At 54.2% G+C, this 17,374-nt stretch overlaps 6 protein-coding genes across 6 annotated transcripts; 3 read left to right on the forward strand and 3 right to left on the reverse strand.

The window, feature by feature from the left end:
* Window positions 1–477: 477 nt before the first annotated feature.
* On the forward strand, window positions 478–1,416 carry LAESUDRAFT_710804 (uncharacterized protein; the record flags this gene model as incomplete). The annotated part of the gene is made up of 6 exons (XM_040906798.1): window positions 478–678; window positions 927–1,004; window positions 1,066–1,144; window positions 1,180–1,220; window positions 1,280–1,294; window positions 1,369–1,416. 6 exons carry the CDS (start codon window positions 478–480, stop codon window positions 1,414–1,416), a joined length of 462 nt encoding a protein of 153 aa, XP_040768969.1.
* A 4,409-nt stretch (window positions 1,417–5,825) lies between these two features.
* On the reverse strand, window positions 5,826–8,866 carry LAESUDRAFT_670968 (P-loop containing nucleoside triphosphate hydrolase protein). The gene is made up of 11 exons (XM_040905447.1): window positions 8,709–8,866; window positions 8,460–8,649; window positions 7,715–8,398; window positions 7,495–7,659; window positions 7,243–7,442; window positions 6,750–7,186; window positions 6,576–6,687; window positions 6,326–6,518; window positions 6,184–6,253; window positions 6,076–6,092; window positions 5,826–6,013 (listed from the first exon to the last, which is right to left on the reverse strand). Exons 1-11 carry the CDS (start codon window positions 8,787–8,789, stop codon window positions 5,898–5,900), a joined length of 2,265 nt encoding a protein of 754 aa, XP_040768970.1. The 5' UTR covers window positions 8,790–8,866; the 3' UTR covers window positions 5,826–5,897.
* On the forward strand, window positions 8,443–9,799 carry LAESUDRAFT_259003 (uncharacterized protein). Its single transcript, XM_040901771.1, has 6 exons — window positions 8,443–8,654; window positions 8,720–8,942; window positions 9,010–9,131; window positions 9,195–9,412; window positions 9,481–9,550; window positions 9,613–9,799. The coding sequence occupies exons 2-6, from the start codon at window positions 8,858–8,860 to the stop codon at window positions 9,691–9,693; spliced, it is 576 nt and encodes a 191-aa protein (XP_040768971.1). The 5' UTR covers window positions 8,443–8,654; window positions 8,720–8,857; the 3' UTR covers window positions 9,694–9,799.
* A 264-nt stretch (window positions 9,800–10,063) lies between these two features.
* LAESUDRAFT_642221 (uncharacterized protein) lies at window positions 10,064–10,867 on the reverse strand (the record flags this gene model as incomplete). Its single annotated transcript, XM_040903721.1, has 2 exons — window positions 10,064–10,687; window positions 10,715–10,867. Coding segments are annotated over 2 exons (777 nt in total), but the record flags the coding sequence as incomplete, so codon positions are not given.
* Window positions 10,868–11,107: 240 nt separating this feature from the next.
* Window positions 11,108–14,523, forward strand: LAESUDRAFT_710806 (Dbl domain-containing protein; the record flags this gene model as incomplete). The annotated part of the gene is made up of 5 exons (XM_040906799.1): window positions 11,108–11,991; window positions 12,040–12,859; window positions 12,917–13,729; window positions 13,804–13,865; window positions 13,920–14,523. 5 exons carry the CDS (start codon window positions 11,108–11,110, stop codon window positions 14,521–14,523), a joined length of 3,183 nt encoding a protein of 1,060 aa, XP_040768973.1.
* A 437-nt stretch (window positions 14,524–14,960) lies between these two features.
* On the reverse strand, window positions 14,961–17,319 carry LAESUDRAFT_754904 (glutamine-hydrolyzing asparagine synthase; the record flags this gene model as incomplete). Its single annotated transcript, XM_040911961.1, has 11 exons — window positions 14,961–15,051; window positions 15,105–15,144; window positions 15,207–15,325; window positions 15,380–15,456; window positions 15,506–15,547; window positions 15,604–15,754; window positions 15,819–15,921; window positions 15,982–16,272; window positions 16,328–16,892; window positions 16,950–17,098; window positions 17,154–17,319. The coding sequence occupies 11 exons, from the start codon at window positions 17,317–17,319 to the stop codon at window positions 14,961–14,963; spliced, it is 1,794 nt and encodes a 597-aa protein (XP_040768974.1).
* Window positions 17,320–17,374: the final 55 nt, after the last annotated feature.

Genomic DNA, 17,374 nt, shown 5'->3' on the forward strand with positions numbered 1-17,374 from the left:
TTGCCGGTCCGTCTCTAGCGCCCGCTCGCCCTTTGCTCCTGCTCCACCCATCGTCACGCTCACACATCCCTGCGCGCTGCCCCCATGCCCCGCGCCGGCCGCGCGTGCATCACCCTCGTTTAGCGTCGTCGTCGCTGCTGGCTGCGAGCACCATGCGCGGAGCCCAGTCTGTAGCGCTCACAGGCTGAACACCAATCGGCAAGAGCTGCCGAAGACGACTATCTGGTGCTGCCATCCGACCCCCGCTTCTCTGACACCATCCTCTCACCACTACGCCCGCGGCTGTTCGCTGCTCACGCTGAGCGCGTTCATTCCCAGCCTTTCCATAAGCCTCGCTGGGCATGCAGAGGCCGACCGCCGTCCGAACCAAGGCGCGATAAATCTTTCGTCCGAAGTCAAATAGTCTGCGCTCCACTTTATCCCGAAATGTGCATTTTAGGCAATCTGACATCGTAATCTGCCGTCATCGGCAACGGCATGCCGCGGCATCTCAGCCAATCGGAGCACAACTACGTCACAGTGCACGAGCCGCCCGTCCTCCGCTCGCCCGGCCGCCTTCCATTCCTGGCAGCGCCCCGTTCCGCCGCCCGCCGCCCGACGCGTGCTACCCGACCGGGCGTCGCCGACATCAGCATCGCAGTCATCGACGTATTGCATACTTCAGTGCTCTGCCGATGGGTGTGCCGAGTGACTCCTTTTCTCGTTTGCGATCTTCCAGTCTGTGAGGGTGCCACTTGCATCACCTGCTCATCGTTTCATGTAACCACTATTGCGTGTGCGTTCATCCTATTAATGATCTCCGTTCCTCTACGCGAAATGCATCCGACCGCAACGTATCAGGACTGATCACATTCACCCCCCCACGCCCGAGGAATTCCTCGCCATTCTCATCCTCCTCAGCAACGGCCCGTGTTTTCGCAGTCCAGGCCCGCGTCGCCGATCCCTGCGCCCCAAGGCCTCACCACTCGCTGGATGGCTCCTTCGTGGCGTTACTTTCGGCGGAGGTGTGTAACGAAACGGCGTGCGCGTGCGGCCTCCGCTCAAAACCCGCTGTGCCCTTCACAGGCACCCACTGTCCGCGTAGCCAAGTGCCGCCACCAGGCTCCAACGCTCCTATCGAAACACGATGCTAAGTATCAAAAACGTACGTCCGACGCGCACTACATCCACACCTCTCAGGGGCGCCCGATGCCGTCGCGCGCTGGGAACATCGTGCGCAGGTGCGCTTGCTCATTCGCCCCTGCAGCCTAATTGCAATCCCTGTGCAATTCATTAAAAGTGCGCTGCTCAAATGGTACGTCTACGTTCATGGTCACTATCTAATACGTTCGGCTCCCGTCATTGGCTTGCATACCCTATTGCAACTAGACAAAGAAGTTTTATTATATGAATGAAAATGCAAATGCACAGCTATAGCAGGCCACACCGCCCCGACCAATTGGTACCAATCATAAAAATGCACAGCAAAATGCAGCGGCCACGCAGCCATTCGTCCGGACGCGCCTCGGGTCGGAGGTTGTTCATGTCCATTTCACTCGCGGTGGCCCGTGACTCAAGCACTCCGTGCGCTCCGGACGGACGAAGCACGCTGTTGTCACCGAGCCGGGCCCTGTACCGCTCCCCCGGTACCGTTGGCGAGCGAAACCAGGTCATCTCGACTTTTTTTCCTTCAGCGCTTGCGCATGACGGGGTCCCTCTGCTCATTTGATATGTGACTTCGTGATTATGTCCATTTGTCGGTTTTCTTTTATTATGTAATATTTTGATGGCTGGTGGCTGTGCCATTCCTTTTGTACTTTTATTTAAGTGAATGGGTATGAAAATTAAGAGTGCGTTAAGACATTGAAATAAATGTACAAAACGAACGGCATATGTACTATGTAGCCACCTACTGGCAACACTCACAAGCGTTGCATCCTTAGTGTCCTCATTCTATATCACCTCAGACAGAGACCCATTTCCATTTGCGACAGCGCTTTTTCGAGGTAAATTCAGTTTGATATTGTGAATTCATTGCCATAAAAGGGAATTTGTAACGTACTAAATCGGATTTTGACGGCATATTACAGGGTCAAAAACATCTTGGGGGTGCATGCCGCAGTACTGCACAATGGCCATAGATCTGTCTCTCCAATTCTCTGTACTGTGATTTTTCATGCATCTTCATCATCTGCCTTGCTTGTGCTGCTGCCCTTTGTCTCATGTGTGACAGTGCATTATAATGCACCACATCCATTGGTTCATTTAGCTAGCCATCAACGTTTTAGATACTATGTACTGTCACAGATTTTCGCCACAAAGTCTGCACGTGACTTTTCTCACACCACAAGATCACGTGCTTCACCAATATCTCACGCCACTCAGCCACAGACGTGATGCGTAGAGATCAGGTGATAGTCCACATCACATGTTATGGTCCAGACCCGTGGATGATACGGTCGGACCTGTCTATTCCAGGATACAATAGAGGCACCCATTTGGGAACAAAGGGAACAAGGACTATTGTTATGCGTCGGCCTTCCGCTTCCTATTAGTTTAGCCAGAAGCCTAGATAGGTACGATGTTCACACCGGAGCTCAAAAGGAGAACCAAGATAGGCACGATGTGCACACGCATTACTGCAGCAACCATCGATCTTCTCACTTATTGTTCTACTTCTGGACATCCTATTGTTTCATGTACGGCCATTTGCTTATACCCGTAGATAGGTAGCTTAGGTAAGATAGCCCGCTGTACGTGTATATAAGACCAGCCATGTAGGGACGAAACCTCAGATTGTTTCTCCTCGTCTACTACCTATAGCATCCACTGAGCTCACCAGCTCCTTCATATATCTCTCACCCCTTCCTGCATCTGCCACGTCGACCAGTAAGTCAACAGGCTCTTGCACCACATAGGGTTCAGGGGGATACTTTTGAGATCAGGGGGATCAGAGCGGCACGTTCCACGTGGCTGTCTCTTTTTAGTCTTTTTTGATCTCTTGTCCGGTGTTACCGTGACATGTACACACTCAGCTAATTCCATAGTCCTCAATAAATAGTTTCTACCTCCCTGTCTTGCTCCTTTTTATCAAACTGATTATATTGGCCTGCACTCCCTTGCTGCCTAGCTACTCACTCAAATCTGAAATCTCATACTTCTTTACTCTCATATCTCATCCCTTACACAATCTGCCCATTACATTATTAAAATTCTGACTGTCAATATGTCATCTGGTGGACCGTGATGTGCACCAACGATAATCACATTCTCCATGGTCATGATGCTATAAGTTCAAGCCATTCCTACCAGACACTCAGCCACACCGGAAAGCCTGCCAGATTTGGATATTTAATTAAACTTCCGCACAGCATGCTCAGCAGAGAATTATGGGTAGTTGTGACATCCGCCAAGAATTGTGATGTCTGCCAAGATGAATTGGGCTCGGGCCGATTATCCATAATCGTCATGCCGCGTCATGCCGGACAAAAGACCCCAGGGGTAACCTACTCAGGCGCTGAAGGAAGAACTCAAGACGACCTGGTTTCGCTCGCCAACGGTACCCCGGCGATCTTGACTGCTCTGTAAGCGACGGTTCGCAATCGAAGCCAGTGCGGGTGGTACATGCAGATACGAGATGCGGTGTGGCCAATGGAGTGTTGACATCGCATCCCATGCTCGCGAATAGGTATCAGTGCGGGGAAAGCGATGCCTGCGATCGTCGCTGCTCGACGTTTATCCCCAGACAATAATCAAGATACTACACCAAGGCTGTTGCACAAACCTCAAGTCATGAATTGTGGGGCTCGCCAAGGCACAAAATCTCGATTGAGGTCTACGGGTTCGTTTTGAGGCGAACAATAACAACTTTATCTGAAGTTTCAGTTGCGAAGCGTAGCGAAGATTCTAACGCTGCATTCGGAGGCTCGCTTGGCCAACTGTATCTGTACCTGTACCTGTATTACCGACAGCTTCTGACCATCCAAGTCGAGCGACTCGCAGTCTCAGTGCGCAGCAACGGGCTGGTCTGGACATGATCGTTCCCACTGGCTGAAGTCATCCGGCGAAGTCATGCGCTTACCAGTCTCGACTGGACCACTTGACGGTCTACCCAGCCTATCGGTATTCGAGACTCACAGTCTGGAGGAGGAGAGCAGCTCTTAAAGGGGCAGTCGCAAAGGCGTGCAATCCGCGCGGGACATCTCGACTCGGTCCAGCGGTGTTTTTACCAACTCTGACGCTTAGATTTTGCCCATCAGTCCTAGATGTGCCTGCTGGTGGAACTGTCTCGACACTTATTTACGTCAGACTTCGGAATACATCCAGTCAAATTCGAAAGGTCGCGTGTTCGCTGATCAAAAAACATACACGTACCTCACTTCTAATTTAGGAACACACCGTCTGCTCGTTCCCGGCGGCCACTGCGTGCGATCGTTTCTCGACTCATTCCACCCGTGACCTCATAGACTAGCACAAGCCACTTCTTGTCATTTGGAATAACAGCCACCGAGAGGCTCGAACGGTGACATCGATGCATGGTTACAGGGTCGTCAGCGGAGCGCTCTGCGAACATCGACCTGCAGCGCAATATATCCGCAGCTTGCCGACCGTATTGAATTAGCAATATTGACGTTGTATGTGGATGGGAGATGGTAGCGCAGGTAGCTAGTTTGGGCAAATTCACGCGCGCTTGCGCACGACGTCATATCGTAGTAACCGCTTACCTGACCTGCCAGTGCAGCAACCCCATTCCAACAGGCGTATATCCGCAACGCTGTTGGGCTAATAGCCGAGCCCGCTATTCGCCTGAGTGGAGGCGCTTGTCCTAGGTTAGTGTCTGACCAACTTGCACAGTCAACCGGTCACACTGGTGTACTTGGATCGGCTCTTGCAGAGCTTTGCATCCACTTACATCACCTCATCTGCGCTAGAATCACAACAAAATAGGGTGTCGCTGTGCCTCCGGCAGTGCAAGGGGTGCACATGTCGTAATCGTCGATGATGGTCTGTCAAGATGCGGTGGTGTTAGCGCAGCCGCACAATTGAATGCATCATTTGGGATCCATCAGCGCAAACACGGCACTCGGTCACCGGGTCTCAGTATGATCATCAAACAAAGCCACAAGCGGTCCACAACATTCATTTGAGTGAGGTGCCGGCGCACCAGCCTAGCTTTCTGAGGCTCGGTCAATGAGGGTGCTGTAGCTCCGTGCTTGACATGCTAGTCTCCATGAATAGTCTGATGGTGTTGGCGCATCGGAAACCAAAGGTAACGTTACGCCGGTGGGTCACACCGACACAGTCGGACTTGCTGTGTCACGTCACCGCCGCCCGCATCGCTCGGGCAGACCGGCGTTATGTAGCATGCTTCGCCCGCGGCCACACCCAACTGACCTCGGGCTGCTCTCCATCTGCCCGCTACCTTTGATCGGTTGCCCACCGATCGGCCGATCACCCTTCACACCCGCAAAGTTCGCCGGGCCCTCCGCCCGGGGCCGGAGGACGCAGGGGTGGTTGATGCCAAGTGTGCATATATGGAGTGCTTCGGAAGGAGACGAGATGCAGGGGAGCATCGCGGGAAGGATCGCATGATGGACGCAGCGTGCTCGGACATCCTTCGGGCAGCGAGCGAGGAATCCCGACAAAAGACAAGCCTGAACGAGTCTGGTCGTGGCTCGGTAGGACTCAGCCCAAGACATGCGTTTGCAAGCACACACCGGTTTGCCACGATATGTTTCACTAAGTGACTAGTGACTGATCTCGTTTTGGTTTGAGGTGCATTGCAGATGCACATAGGTGAGAGGACACGAATTAGATAATACAGGATACAGGCCGCTCACGCTCATCTAGTATCGCCCAACTTATACATCTGCTAGGCTCTCCCCCACGCACGGTACCGTGAACACCCGACTCGCGCCTCAGCCCTGGTCGTCCGCATCCCGTTTCCTCTTCATCTCCTTGGACACCTTGTGCTGCGCCGCCTCGTGCTTCGCCAGCTCGATAGGCACTTTCGACACCGGGCTCTTCGATATCTCTGCAGCACATCGGTCAGCACACTTGCCGCGATATCCGATATAGATAGCGCGAAAGTCTTACCTTGCTTGAGATCGTACCTGCATCCGCGAGCAAAGAGAGCCAATCAGCATGTGATACACAAGGGCTATCCAATAAGACGGATAGCAGCAGCAGGGGAAGAAGACGCACATTACTTCATCGTCGTCATTCGTCAGGAAAGTAATCGAAGTTCCTTGTTTCCCAGCACGACCGGTTCGACCTAAAACCGGCAGCGCGTCAGCAACGATCTCGTGAAACCAGACACCTATAAGAGGAGAGGAAGGACACTCACCAATACGGTGCACGTATGACTCGATGGTGTTCGCCATCTGGTAGTTGATAACCAAGCTGACGTCCTGCACGTCGATACCCCGACCAGCAAGATCAGTGGCAACGAGGATGTCGCAGTCGCCGGTGCGCAGGGACTGCAGCGCCGCCTCTCGCTGCTCCTGGTTCTTGCCGGAGTGCAACGTCGCGGCGTTCCACTGAGAGTGCGATAGGTGAGTCAGACAAGCACAATGATTAGGAAGCAAGGTACGCACCCCTGCACGCTGGAGATCCTTGGCCACCATATCTGCAGTCTTCTTCTGATTGACAAACACGATGATCGGCGCGGCGTATGCGCCACTGTTGAGAATCTCCAAGATTTTCTGCCTGCAACAATCGGTGCATCAGAATCACGCAAAAATGACTAGAGCTTGATATCAATCACGCACTTTTTCTTCTCGTCTCCGCTGACGAATTCAACCTTCTGCTCGACAGTATCCACAGCTCTGCCTGCCTCACCAATTGTGATGATAGCGGGCTTCTTGAGGTACTTCTTGGTGAGACGCTCGACAGGCGGAGGCATAGTCGCAGAGAACAGCGTTGTCACTCTCGTACGGCCCTTCTTGATCATCGTCTCGCCATCCACGTCCATCTGCTCGCCTTGGTCCTCGCCCTCCATCGTATCGCTGGGGAGCTTATCAAGAATGAAGGTAAGGTCCGCCTCAAAACCCAGGTTCACCATCCGGTCGGCTTCATCCATGACGATGTAGCGACATTGGGAGAGCACGATGACGTGACGCTCGATAACATCCTTGAGACGACCAGGCGTGGCGATGATGATCTCTGCACCGGAACGCAAGTTGAACTGTTGTTCTTCTACAGAACGCTAAAGAAAAGGTCAGCTGCTTGCTGCATAAGACAAGTTGCAAAGTATGAACGCACTCCTCCAACGATAGACACGGAGGTGAATCCAAGCGGGCCCGCGAACTTCTTCGTCTCCGACTCGATTTGTTGAGCCAACTCACGAGTAGGTGCGAGGATAAGTGCATAGGGACCCAGGTGTCTAATGTCGTCCGTGAATGGCGGCAAGCTGGAGATGAACGCCAACATAGGAATGACAAAGGCGGCGGTCTTACCGGAACCTGTGCTTTCCGCATGAGCGGACTGCCAACGCATGGAAGTAGGGGTACCTACCGGTCTCGGCGATGCCAATGATATCTCGATTCTGTAGACCAATTGGGATTGCTTGACGTTGGATAGGCGACGGATCCTTGTAGCCAATCTTCGCAATGACATCGAGGATTTGTTGCGGTATTGACGACTCGGCCCATGACCGTAGAGGATGCGGAATCAGACCGCCTATAAGTTGAAATGAGCAACTGTTGAACCCATGAGAACCTCGGGGTGCACGAACCTCTGGAGGCAATGCTGAAGTCTTCTCGGAAGATACGCCAATCGCGCTCCTTCATCTCCTCCAGTGACTTCTCAGTCCAGTGCCTCTCATCTAAGCCAGACTTTGCAGCCTTCCTCCTCTCAAGAGAATCCGCCAACTGCATGCCCTCCCCACCGTTCCTTCGCACCGACACGGTTCCTCCACCATCGTCCATCCCGGCAATGTGCCCTCGGCCAAACATAACCTGCGCACCCTGCCTTTGGCTCCCGATAGCTGCAGGTGTCTCCGCACTATACGTGTCGTCCTGCTCGTCCCAGTCGAACACGAACTTGCGATCGTTCATCTTGCGGATCTTTCGCTTCTTCTTGTCGACGCCGAGGTATCGCGAGCGAATGGCGCTCAGGTCGCTATCGGTCATGGGTGGAACGTAGGGCTCTGATGCAGCGGTGATGGAAGGAATGCCGTTGGTCGACGATCCGGGTGGAGGGGGAGGGGGCATGGAGGATGGTGGCGGTGTGGAGGTGCTGCTTGCTGGGCCTGATGGGGGTGCTTTGCCTCGGTCGGCGCGAGGGCCCGTGGGTACACCTTGATATGACCCGGAACGTCTGTCGTCTGTCTGTCGTCTGTCTCTGTCTCGAGCATCCCGCCGACCGTATCGGCTGTCTCCTCTGTCCCGGTCTCTTTCCCGGTCGTAGCGGTCGTCGTCTGTATAGTAGTGTTAGAAAAAAGGCAGGCAAGTCATTACTCATCATAAGGCAATACTCACATCGACCACTGCCTCCGTATCTGCTCGCACGTTCCCGCTCTCGCTCGCGCTGATGGATCTCCTCCGCCTCTCGCTCCAAGCGTTCACGGTCCTGCTTTGCCTGCTCATCTTTCTCGCGCTGTTCCTTGATCTCTTGTGCACGTTTGCTTATAGCAAGCTGCGCGCGTTGTTCCTTAGTCAGGAACCTGGGCTAGAGTAAGCTCGTTCAGACTCCATCCAGTCAGCACTTTCAGAATTCGCTAAACGCACCTTGGACGAAGCCTCTTTCTCCTCCTTCTGTTTCTGAAGTAAGCTCTCGATGGACAGCGGCTCTGCCCTAGTGCTCGCCATGGTGGATGATGCAAAGCTGGATGTGAAGCGTAAAGTCGTGAGCGGAGAAGACGTGCGCACTGCGCAAGATGCAGGCGGGGCGCTCGATCAATCACGCGCGCTCGCGCCCTTTTCCATTCTGGGAAATTTATGGCGCTGTGCAGAATTATTTCCGTGAGTTCCTGCACCTCCCGCGCTCGAGCCCTTCCTGGTTGCTTCATTTCTGTACGGGTCTTCTCAGAAAGAATGTCTGGTTTCGACTCGTCACGTCCGGAGTCCCCGGAACCCGAATCACGGCAGGGGCGCAGGAACGGCACGGACGGTGTCCAGTTGCTTGATGAGGACGGCGCCATTTCAGAGCAGGTGCGTATATTAAGTTATACCTACATGAAGAAGCTCAAGGGGTAATCTTGTTGTGACGCGTAGTTGGAAGCCTGCTTGAAGCATATTTTCGCAAAATACTGCACGCCCCGACCCGCTCCTCCGCCAAAAGGCTTTACGCTCCTCTCGCCTCCAAATGACGCGTATCTCACAGCAGAGGGACTGGACATGTGGGCACGAGATACCAATGGTGCTCCATTTGACGATGCTACGAAAGGAGAGATATTGGAGTTCATGGATGTGACGGACAATGGTGACCTGACGTGAGCAACTCTCCCTCGGCTTTCTGACACGTCCAAATCAGCTGCACAAATTGAGATGCAACACACAGATTCAAAGGATTTATCCAAGTATATCAGTTACAGACGGAGAATGATGAAGAGGAGACATGGAGGGATCTGGTGTGCACACTATCCCTCGTTTGAACGATGAGCCCATGCCTGATTGTTCGTCCAACTGTTAGTCAAGCCATGGGTTCGACCGAACGCTGAAACTGGTAGCGACTCGCAGTGAAGACACTTCTGCTGATGATGTGGTTCGTTGACAATCGGATATTGTCGCTACGCCCTGCAGTCTTCTGACAACTATTAGTCCATCGGACAGTCAAAATTACAGCACGAACCTGCTGAAGGGCGATAGACTTGGCAGATGTTTCCCCTGCCCTACATGCTCGCGGAGGCGCGAAGATTTTGTTAGAACGGCAGAGATGCAAGCTGAATTTGTCAAACTTCTTGCATATCTCTGGCTTTGCTATCACTATGGTCCTATATACCAAAGCTTGCCACCCTGTCGCGACACACTGTAACCTTCGTTCGGTGGTTTCCTATGCCGCCTGTCCATCCAAGCGACATACACGTGGTTGATCAAACCGTAGGACGCTTTTCTGCAAAGGTGTGCAGTTGTCAAACCTTGCCTCACTGGGAGCTCGCCTCCTTTGGCTGCTTGCTCACGGGCAGCATTAGCTTCCATATCTCCACACCCTCCCAATCACCTTTCTCCCAATTAACACCGCCCTTATCCATGGCTTTCACCACCTTCCTGTGCGGCACCCGCTCGACAACGAACCCCCATATCACCCTTGCTTCTTCGAGAGCCTGGTCGATAAGATCGGGATCGCGTCTCTCAATGCAGAGATAGACCGGTGGAGAACGTATTGATGCGGCAGCGCGCATGGATAGTGTGCAGAGAGTGTGAAGGGTGCGAAGAAGAGGTATGACGATATCTGGCGAATAGAGCGTGTCGGAGGATATGATCAAATCAAATGGTGGTCCGATAGTCTGGTGTCCGTCCGAGTAGGGTTTGTTCCGAGAGGATGACGGTGCAGCGATGAACTCTTCGCTGTCCCACACCCATTCTTGTGGTGGGATTGTCCAGTCTAGAGCACGGACCTGGATGACTCCACTGTCGACGGGCAACTGTGAGGCATTGTTCGCGACGTTGCTGTACAGCACAGCAGCGATGACGTCGGGGAGGTCGGTAGCCAGAACGTCCCAGCCGATGAAGCCTGAGTAAATGCGAGAAGACGGAGTGCATTTAGACTAGGGAAGAATAATCTCTTTGGAAACGCACGCAGACAAGCCGATGCCGCTGCCGAGTTCAATAGCCCTGCGACGTTGTCCGTCTGCGCGGGGTTTGGCTCTCAGGATATCGAGCAAATACATGGATAGACATTGTGCGCCGAGCCAGAGGGCGGTGCCGTTTGTTGAGCCGTCGTCAAGCGTCGCGGACGGGGTAGGCGAGAAGGGCGACGTGTTTGGTGTAGTGTGCAGGCAAAGGCACGAAATGAACTTGGGAATTCATCCGCACGAGGCGCAGGGTTGAGAGCAACGGAGGCAAATTCGCCACGAGGCGCAGGAGCGTGTGATACAAATCACTCCTCCTCATCCCCTCCGGCCTCATATCCACACTCTCCTGCTCTCCACCTTCGTCGACATCCTGGAGTCCTCACGCTGCCCGTGATGGCCATGAAGGCTTTCCTCAACCGCATCAACAGAGGCCTCTACAAGGAGAAGGAGAAGGAGAAGGAGAAGGACGTCGCCGTACGCGAGAAGATACCCCAGCTTCCGCCTCTTCGTGAATGGCCTCCGCATCGTGCTCCGTCCACCGGCAGTATCCTTGATTCCTCCAAGCCCTTGCCAGAGATAGCTCGTCCTTTACCGCCCATTGAAGAGCCGTCGTCATCTGGTTCTACCGAGTCTTCATCCACACCGACCCCGATAAATACTACCGACCCACTTCTTGCTAATAACGCTCTCGAGAGCAATCCAAGCTCACACAGCAAGTATGCCACCGTCGATTCCACGCGATCACGGCAGGAGCCCGACTCTACGGGCCGTAGCTCGCGAAAGACTACCAACGGCAGCATGCTCAATGGCACAACCGGTGACGTGCACAAGAAAGTTGCATTCCTTTCACCTCCTCCTACCCCAGGACCCTGTAATGACAGCGTCCTGCCTGACGCAGTGACACCTACACCCCCAAACGCGCCAACCAAGACGACCGTCTCACGCTTCCAGGCTACACATGTTAAGGACACGCGTGGTTCTACATCCACCAGTACGTCCTCACGAACCGACCTCGCCTCCACCAGCCGCTCCATCAGACAAGTCCCATCGCGCGCAGGCACGTCCCCATTTCAGGGAAGGAGTTATGGCGACGGCGCGTCCATTCACCAGTCGCTGAGATCAGGGACGCCGTACTCCCAGATGTCGAATTCGAGCAGCCGGATTCTCGCCGCGCAGTCCTGGAGCGAGGTTGCAGAGGATGACCTCGTGTCGAACATTGGCCAACGTGAACGCACACGACAGGAAGTGTTGTGGGAGATTGTTGCAAGCGAGGAAAGGTGCGTGTACGTAACTCGGTTACTGACACGTTCTAAATGTTGAAGCAGATATGTGGCCGAGCTAATGAAGATGAAAGAAACATTCATCGAGCCGCTCCTACACCCTTACTCTGCTCCTTCGCCGGTGTCATCTCCGAACCTTGATCATGATGAGTTTCCCCGTGCAGATACTCCGCGCGAGTCGCTCGAACACCTACCTATCGCTGCCCGCTTCCTTTCGCCCACTGGCCTTCGCTCAGACTCGCCTACTGCTCAGATGCCCTCGTCACCGACTCGCAAAGACGATGGGCATCCGAACATCGATGGCGAATCGACATATGCTGAGGACGAGGAAGCAGAAGACCGGATGGGCGCTTCATACTACTCTTCCCGCCACAAGGCTGTCACAGGCATGAGCCAAGCAGCCAAGCATAATCACCCTCGGTCTCCATATGGGACGCGTTCTGGAGGCAGCAAGTATGGCACGAGCGTTCCCTTCCCATCGCGGTCCCATCAATCACTCCCTCCTCCACCTCGCATGGACACGATGACGTCGTCCACCCACTCGCTCGGTAGGCAGTCGATCATTGCAGAGCGAGAAAGGGAGCACGATTACTCGGGCGGATCAAATACTCCTTCTGTCAGAGCCGCAACGGCAGCATCAGGAGGCAGTATGTTGCGTAAATGGAAGAAGAGTAACACGACACCGGATGCCATCGTGACTTCATCAGTGCCCCCGAGAGAGCTCCCGGAGGATCTGCGGAAATGTCTCGAAGTCATTGAAGGTGGGATATTGGAGGGGCACGTTCGTCTGAGTGAGAATCTCCGCAAGAGATATGAAGAGCAGTACCCTCTCGTACGATCTCTAGCAGACGTATTTGTGAACAACGTGAGTCTCGTGATATCTAATGTATGACTTACTTACTGAATCCAGACTCCGCGATAGTCACACATACTTCAAGGATACGCGACATATGTTCTCCATCTAGAAAGGGCGCTCGAACAGGTTGACAATGCACTCTCTACAACAAGTGCTACCAAGAAACCCAAGAAGCAAGACGCGGACCAATGGATGAAGATATGCCAGAGCCTGCAAAGGCTCGAGGTTATCGCGTCTGAGAAGGGCGAGACGGGACTAGCAATCTCGCTATCGAAGCCATTCCAACGCCTGCTGAAATATCCCTTGCTCTTTCAAAACCTGCTCTATCACACCGATCCCAGCACGTTCGAATATGAAAGCACCCTTGCCATGGTGGCCGAGGTGGAGACGATCGTGAGGAGTATTGAGGATGAGAAGATCCAGAAGGAAGAGCGAGACAAGACGCGAGATGTGTTCGCACGAATAGAGGGTCTGGACAAAGTGAAGCAGCTCATGGTGCCGAAGCCGTCCAGGGTACTCATGGAAGAGCGCCCGGTTGTGGGAATAAATCCTTTAGCCGAGCCTGTGAAGACGCAGTCAGCCCCTCCAGTGACGTCGGGAGCGCATAAGAATGTGAAGGGGAAGACATCGTTCAAACGACTGAGCGATGCCCTACAGCCGGGCAGTAGCGGAATGAGAGGGAAAAAGGACCAATGGTTCGTTGTATTCAATGACGTAGTACTGCGATGTCAGAGAACAGGCACAACTTGCTTACCACTGGTGGCGGCCACGAATTCGAGGACGAACTCTCTGCCTGAGCTGCAAGGCAAGACGAAGTATGCGACCACGGGACGGCGTGGCTCGCATACCAGGCCTCGCAATTTATACAAATTTATCAAGGTCCGTGCATGTGCCTTGTGAATAGTGAATGGTGTGATGGAATCTGACCGTTATGCTCCGTCTTTCTCGAACAGATCGAAACATGGGCGATAGGAGAGGTTGTGCAGCCTCGTGAAGGCGTCGTCTCCATGGAAGAGTACGTGCGCCCGTTGTGCCGACGTCACCACATTCTGGCTTACCTTTTTCACAGCGTCGTGCGCTCCCGGCAGCAAGCTCATTCGGGCGTACAGCCTCGCATCATGCCTCTTCGTGACAACGAGGATGATGCTGGGGTTGACTCAGATGACTCTGACAGGAAGAGCAAGATGAGCTTCTCATACTGGGGCGCTGACAAGGTCACGCTGCAGAAGCCACTCAAGCCCAGGCAGCTCGTCGCCAATGCAGCGCGGCGAGGAGCGAATGGCAACCTGACAACGGCGTATGGCCGCGAGTCATCCGCCAACGCCAAGTTCGGCACACGGCTAGTTTCTGGAGAGTCGCCAGTTACGGGTCGCCCTTCAAGTCGCCGGGCACAGACCACGCCAGGCGCGCGGCGGCACGCGCAGTCAGAGGAGGGTCATTCTGTCAAGGCCACAGTCACTCGAGATCGTCCAGCCTGGGATGGCAGCACGCGTGCCGCAACAACTACCCCTGTTCCGAAACGGACTCGAAACGTGTCGCAGAGCAGCGCCGCGACACGGACGACGGTCGGTGCGAAGCAGCTGCCTTCGCCTGCGCCATCAGAGGATTCCGGTGTCGGTCTATACCGCCAGATCATAGCCCAGAACCCTTCTCTCAATGCATTGAATGCATAGATGCTCGTGGACCCTCTACCCTATCGCTGCATTGCTTCCATGCTGTATAATTCTTAAGGATATTCTATATGGCCAACTCTATCACGATCCCTGCGCCGGCACGCATCCCTTTCCTCGATGTTCGTTCTGCTGTCTTACCCATCTCTTATTCCAATTGTCATCGAGTACCCGCAATTGATGATACCTTAGCATTCGTTATTCATCCACATAATACCAATCACTCTCGAATCACTCTCGAATCACTCTCGTTGTGCTCTCTATCTCAAAGTAGCTCCAGTGCCTCATTCCAGAACTACCATTCATTGCGCGCCTAGTATTTCGTTTCTAAGGACCATTCTGTGGCCGATCACGCAGACGATTCCCTCCTTTCCTATTGTCATCTAGATTCTCGTCCAGTAACTAAATTGTACTACCACAACGTATCCTCCGTACTTCCATTAACTTGACGTCCCATATGCTGCGTTATGTATGCTTACGCTCCTCCCACTGGGATCCGAGGAACACCCCCAGTCTCCTCTGGGAACCCACCTGCACAAGGCAATTCAGGATGACCTCGCGTAAGCTTGGCAGCGGGTACTTACCTCACTGCAGTTTTCGCGGCGGTCTCTTGCGGGAAGAGTTCTACAACAGGGAAAGGCAAAGGCGATCAGGCTGAGACAATCAGACTTTGCATGACGACCGACCATCGAAGACTTCGCGAATCCAGTAGGCTTCTTTCGTATCCGGCGCGCTCTCGGGCCATCGTTCCGCGCGTTTCGCGAAAGATTCATCCGAAACAACAGCTGCTGCGTGACCTTTGATGCTGTAGTCAAAGATGTCAACGTGGAGAGGACGATTGAGCACCATGCGGACTCACCCGTCAATCCACGAGTATCCCACACCGTCGGAGAATTGCTCTTTCTGCCTCCACAGAATCGAGCGTGGTAGATACGGCTAAGCTTGGATGTCAGCGGCGTTTTGGACATGAGGCAGACTAACGTACCTTGCCGTCTGGCGAGCGGTCGAAGGCTTTTCGCAGGATGTACTAGAAGCGCAGGTAGTCAGGTTCAGCATGCAACGTGATGCGTTCACCGTTGATACCTTCTCCATTCTAGGGCAACCGTCCTCGTCAACCTGCTGCGCGGCGCCCTTGTTGAACATCTTTTCCTTTGGGTCGATGTTCATGGATACCTCGAGGAACTTTTTGTCAAGGAACGGAACACGGGCTTCCAGACCCCATGCCATCGTCGATCTGTGTTGTCCGGAACGATATGAATGGCTAGATCGCGAGGTATCCATAAGCGGACAAGACTGACTTGTTAGCTCTAAGGCAGTCCGACGTGTGCAAGTTCTTGACACGTTTTACGCATTCCTGATGGAACGACTTCGCGTCGGGCGCAGCGTGGAAGTAGAGATAGCCTGCACATCAGTACGATGGATAAGTCCAACGCAGCATCACGGAAGGATGAGGATACAGACCTCCAAAAATCTCGTCGCTGCCTTCCCCACTGAGAACCATTTTGACACCCATCGCCTTGATCTTGCGGCTGAGCAAATACATCGGCGTGCTCGCCCGGACCGTAGTCACGTCGAAGGTCTCGAGATGGTAAATAACATCGGGTATCGCATCGAGGCCCTCCTGCACGGTGAAGACGTATTCATGATGTACGGTCCCAAGGAAATGCGCCGCTTTGCGCGCCGCAAGAAGATCCGGGGAGCTCTCGAGACCAATTGAGAAAGAGTGCAATTGCGGCCATGACGCGATGGTAGCTGGCAAAGCGCCGTCAGCAGCACCAAATGACTGCAGGGGAGTTTCCAAGCATACCGTATTCGGTGACGCCAGTCCCGATAGGCGAGGGCGGACCGCTCTGCGCCTCGGCCAGCTTGCGTTTGCGCGCCTCCACCTGGGCGAGCGCGACCTTCTCCGTCTCGCGCGCTGCAATAGCGGCAATCAAACTGCTGTCCAGTCCGCCGCTCAGCAGCACACCGTATGGCACCTCCGACATCAGCCGCTTGCGCACCGCCTCTTCAAGGGTCTCCCTGAGCAGTGTGAGGTCGGCCGGTTTTGTGGGGATCACCGCGCTGGGACCGTCGAGGTCACCGTTCCACCACGATGGGTGGAAGTAGCGCGTGGTGGAGCGGTCAGCGCTGTCGTAAACGTGGCCCGGAGGGAAGGAGATGATGCGGTCGCACTCGTCGACGAGCGCCTTGAGCTCGGACGCGAACCAGGTTGCACCGGGGTGTTTCGAGCTCCAGCCTTGGTAGAGAGTGGTGATGCCGATGGGGTCGCGTGCGGCGATGATGCGCGGGGGGGAGACGGACTCGTCGAGGAGCACGAAGGAGAACATCCCATCAAGGAGGTTGCAGAGCTCCTTGTCATGCTCCTTGTACTGTCATGCAACCGAAATGTGAGATAGAGTGCAAAGGTGACCAACTACAGCACGCACCAGGGGAATGATGACCTCGCAATCCGAGTGCGTCTTGAACTTGTACGACTGCTTCAAGCTGGCGCGCAGCTTGATATGGTTGTAGATCTCGCCATTGACTGCAAGAACAATCTTTCCATCGGTGCTCACGAGCGGCTGTGCGCCGGTGTCTACGCGGCATGGTCAACGATATGCACTGAAAAACAAGACGCAAGGGATATCTACCAACGCCGACGATGGCCAACCGCTCGTGCGCAAGGACAGTCTCCTTCCCACAGTAGCAGCCTGACCAGTCCGGTCCTCGATGACGGATCTTCTTCGCACAGGCGATCACGCGGACCCGAGCCGCAGCGGGGTTCTCAAGACCGTGTGCGATGACAATGCCACACATTGTGCGAGGACGTCTTCAAACGAGGAGGAAAATGGTGAGAGCGAGAGCGAGAGGC

Source organism: Laetiporus sulphureus (assembly GCF_001632365.1).
Source record: "Laetiporus sulphureus 93-53 unplaced genomic scaffold LAESUscaffold_3, whole genome shotgun sequence".
Taxonomy (NCBI): domain Eukaryota; kingdom Fungi; phylum Basidiomycota; class Agaricomycetes; order Polyporales; family Laetiporaceae; genus Laetiporus; species Laetiporus sulphureus.

Coding starts and splice junctions, on each gene's coding strand:
- LAESUDRAFT_670968 (XM_040905447.1), bottom strand. CDS start 8,789: ATGGCGAGCACTAGGGCAGAGCCGCTGTCCATCGAGAGCTTACTTCAG. Junction 7,187..7,242: donor CCGTGTCTATCGTTGGAGGA/GTGCGTTCATAC, acceptor CCTTTTCTTTAG/CGTTCTGTAGAAGAACAACA. Junction 6,254..6,325: donor GTCATACGTGCACCGTATTG/GTGAGTGTCCTT, acceptor TGCCGGTTTTAG/GTCGAACCGGTCGTGCTGGG.
- LAESUDRAFT_259003 (XM_040901771.1), top strand. CDS start 8,858: ATGCAGGCGGGGCGCTCGATCAATCACGCGCGCTCGCGCCCTTTTCCA. Junction 9,132..9,194: donor ACGGCGCCATTTCAGAGCAG/GTGCGTATATTA, acceptor TGTGACGCGTAG/TTGGAAGCCTGCTTGAAGCA. Junction 9,551..9,612: donor AGGAGACATGGAGGGATCTG/GTGTGCACACTA, acceptor TCCAACTGTTAG/TCAAGCCATGGGTTCGACCG.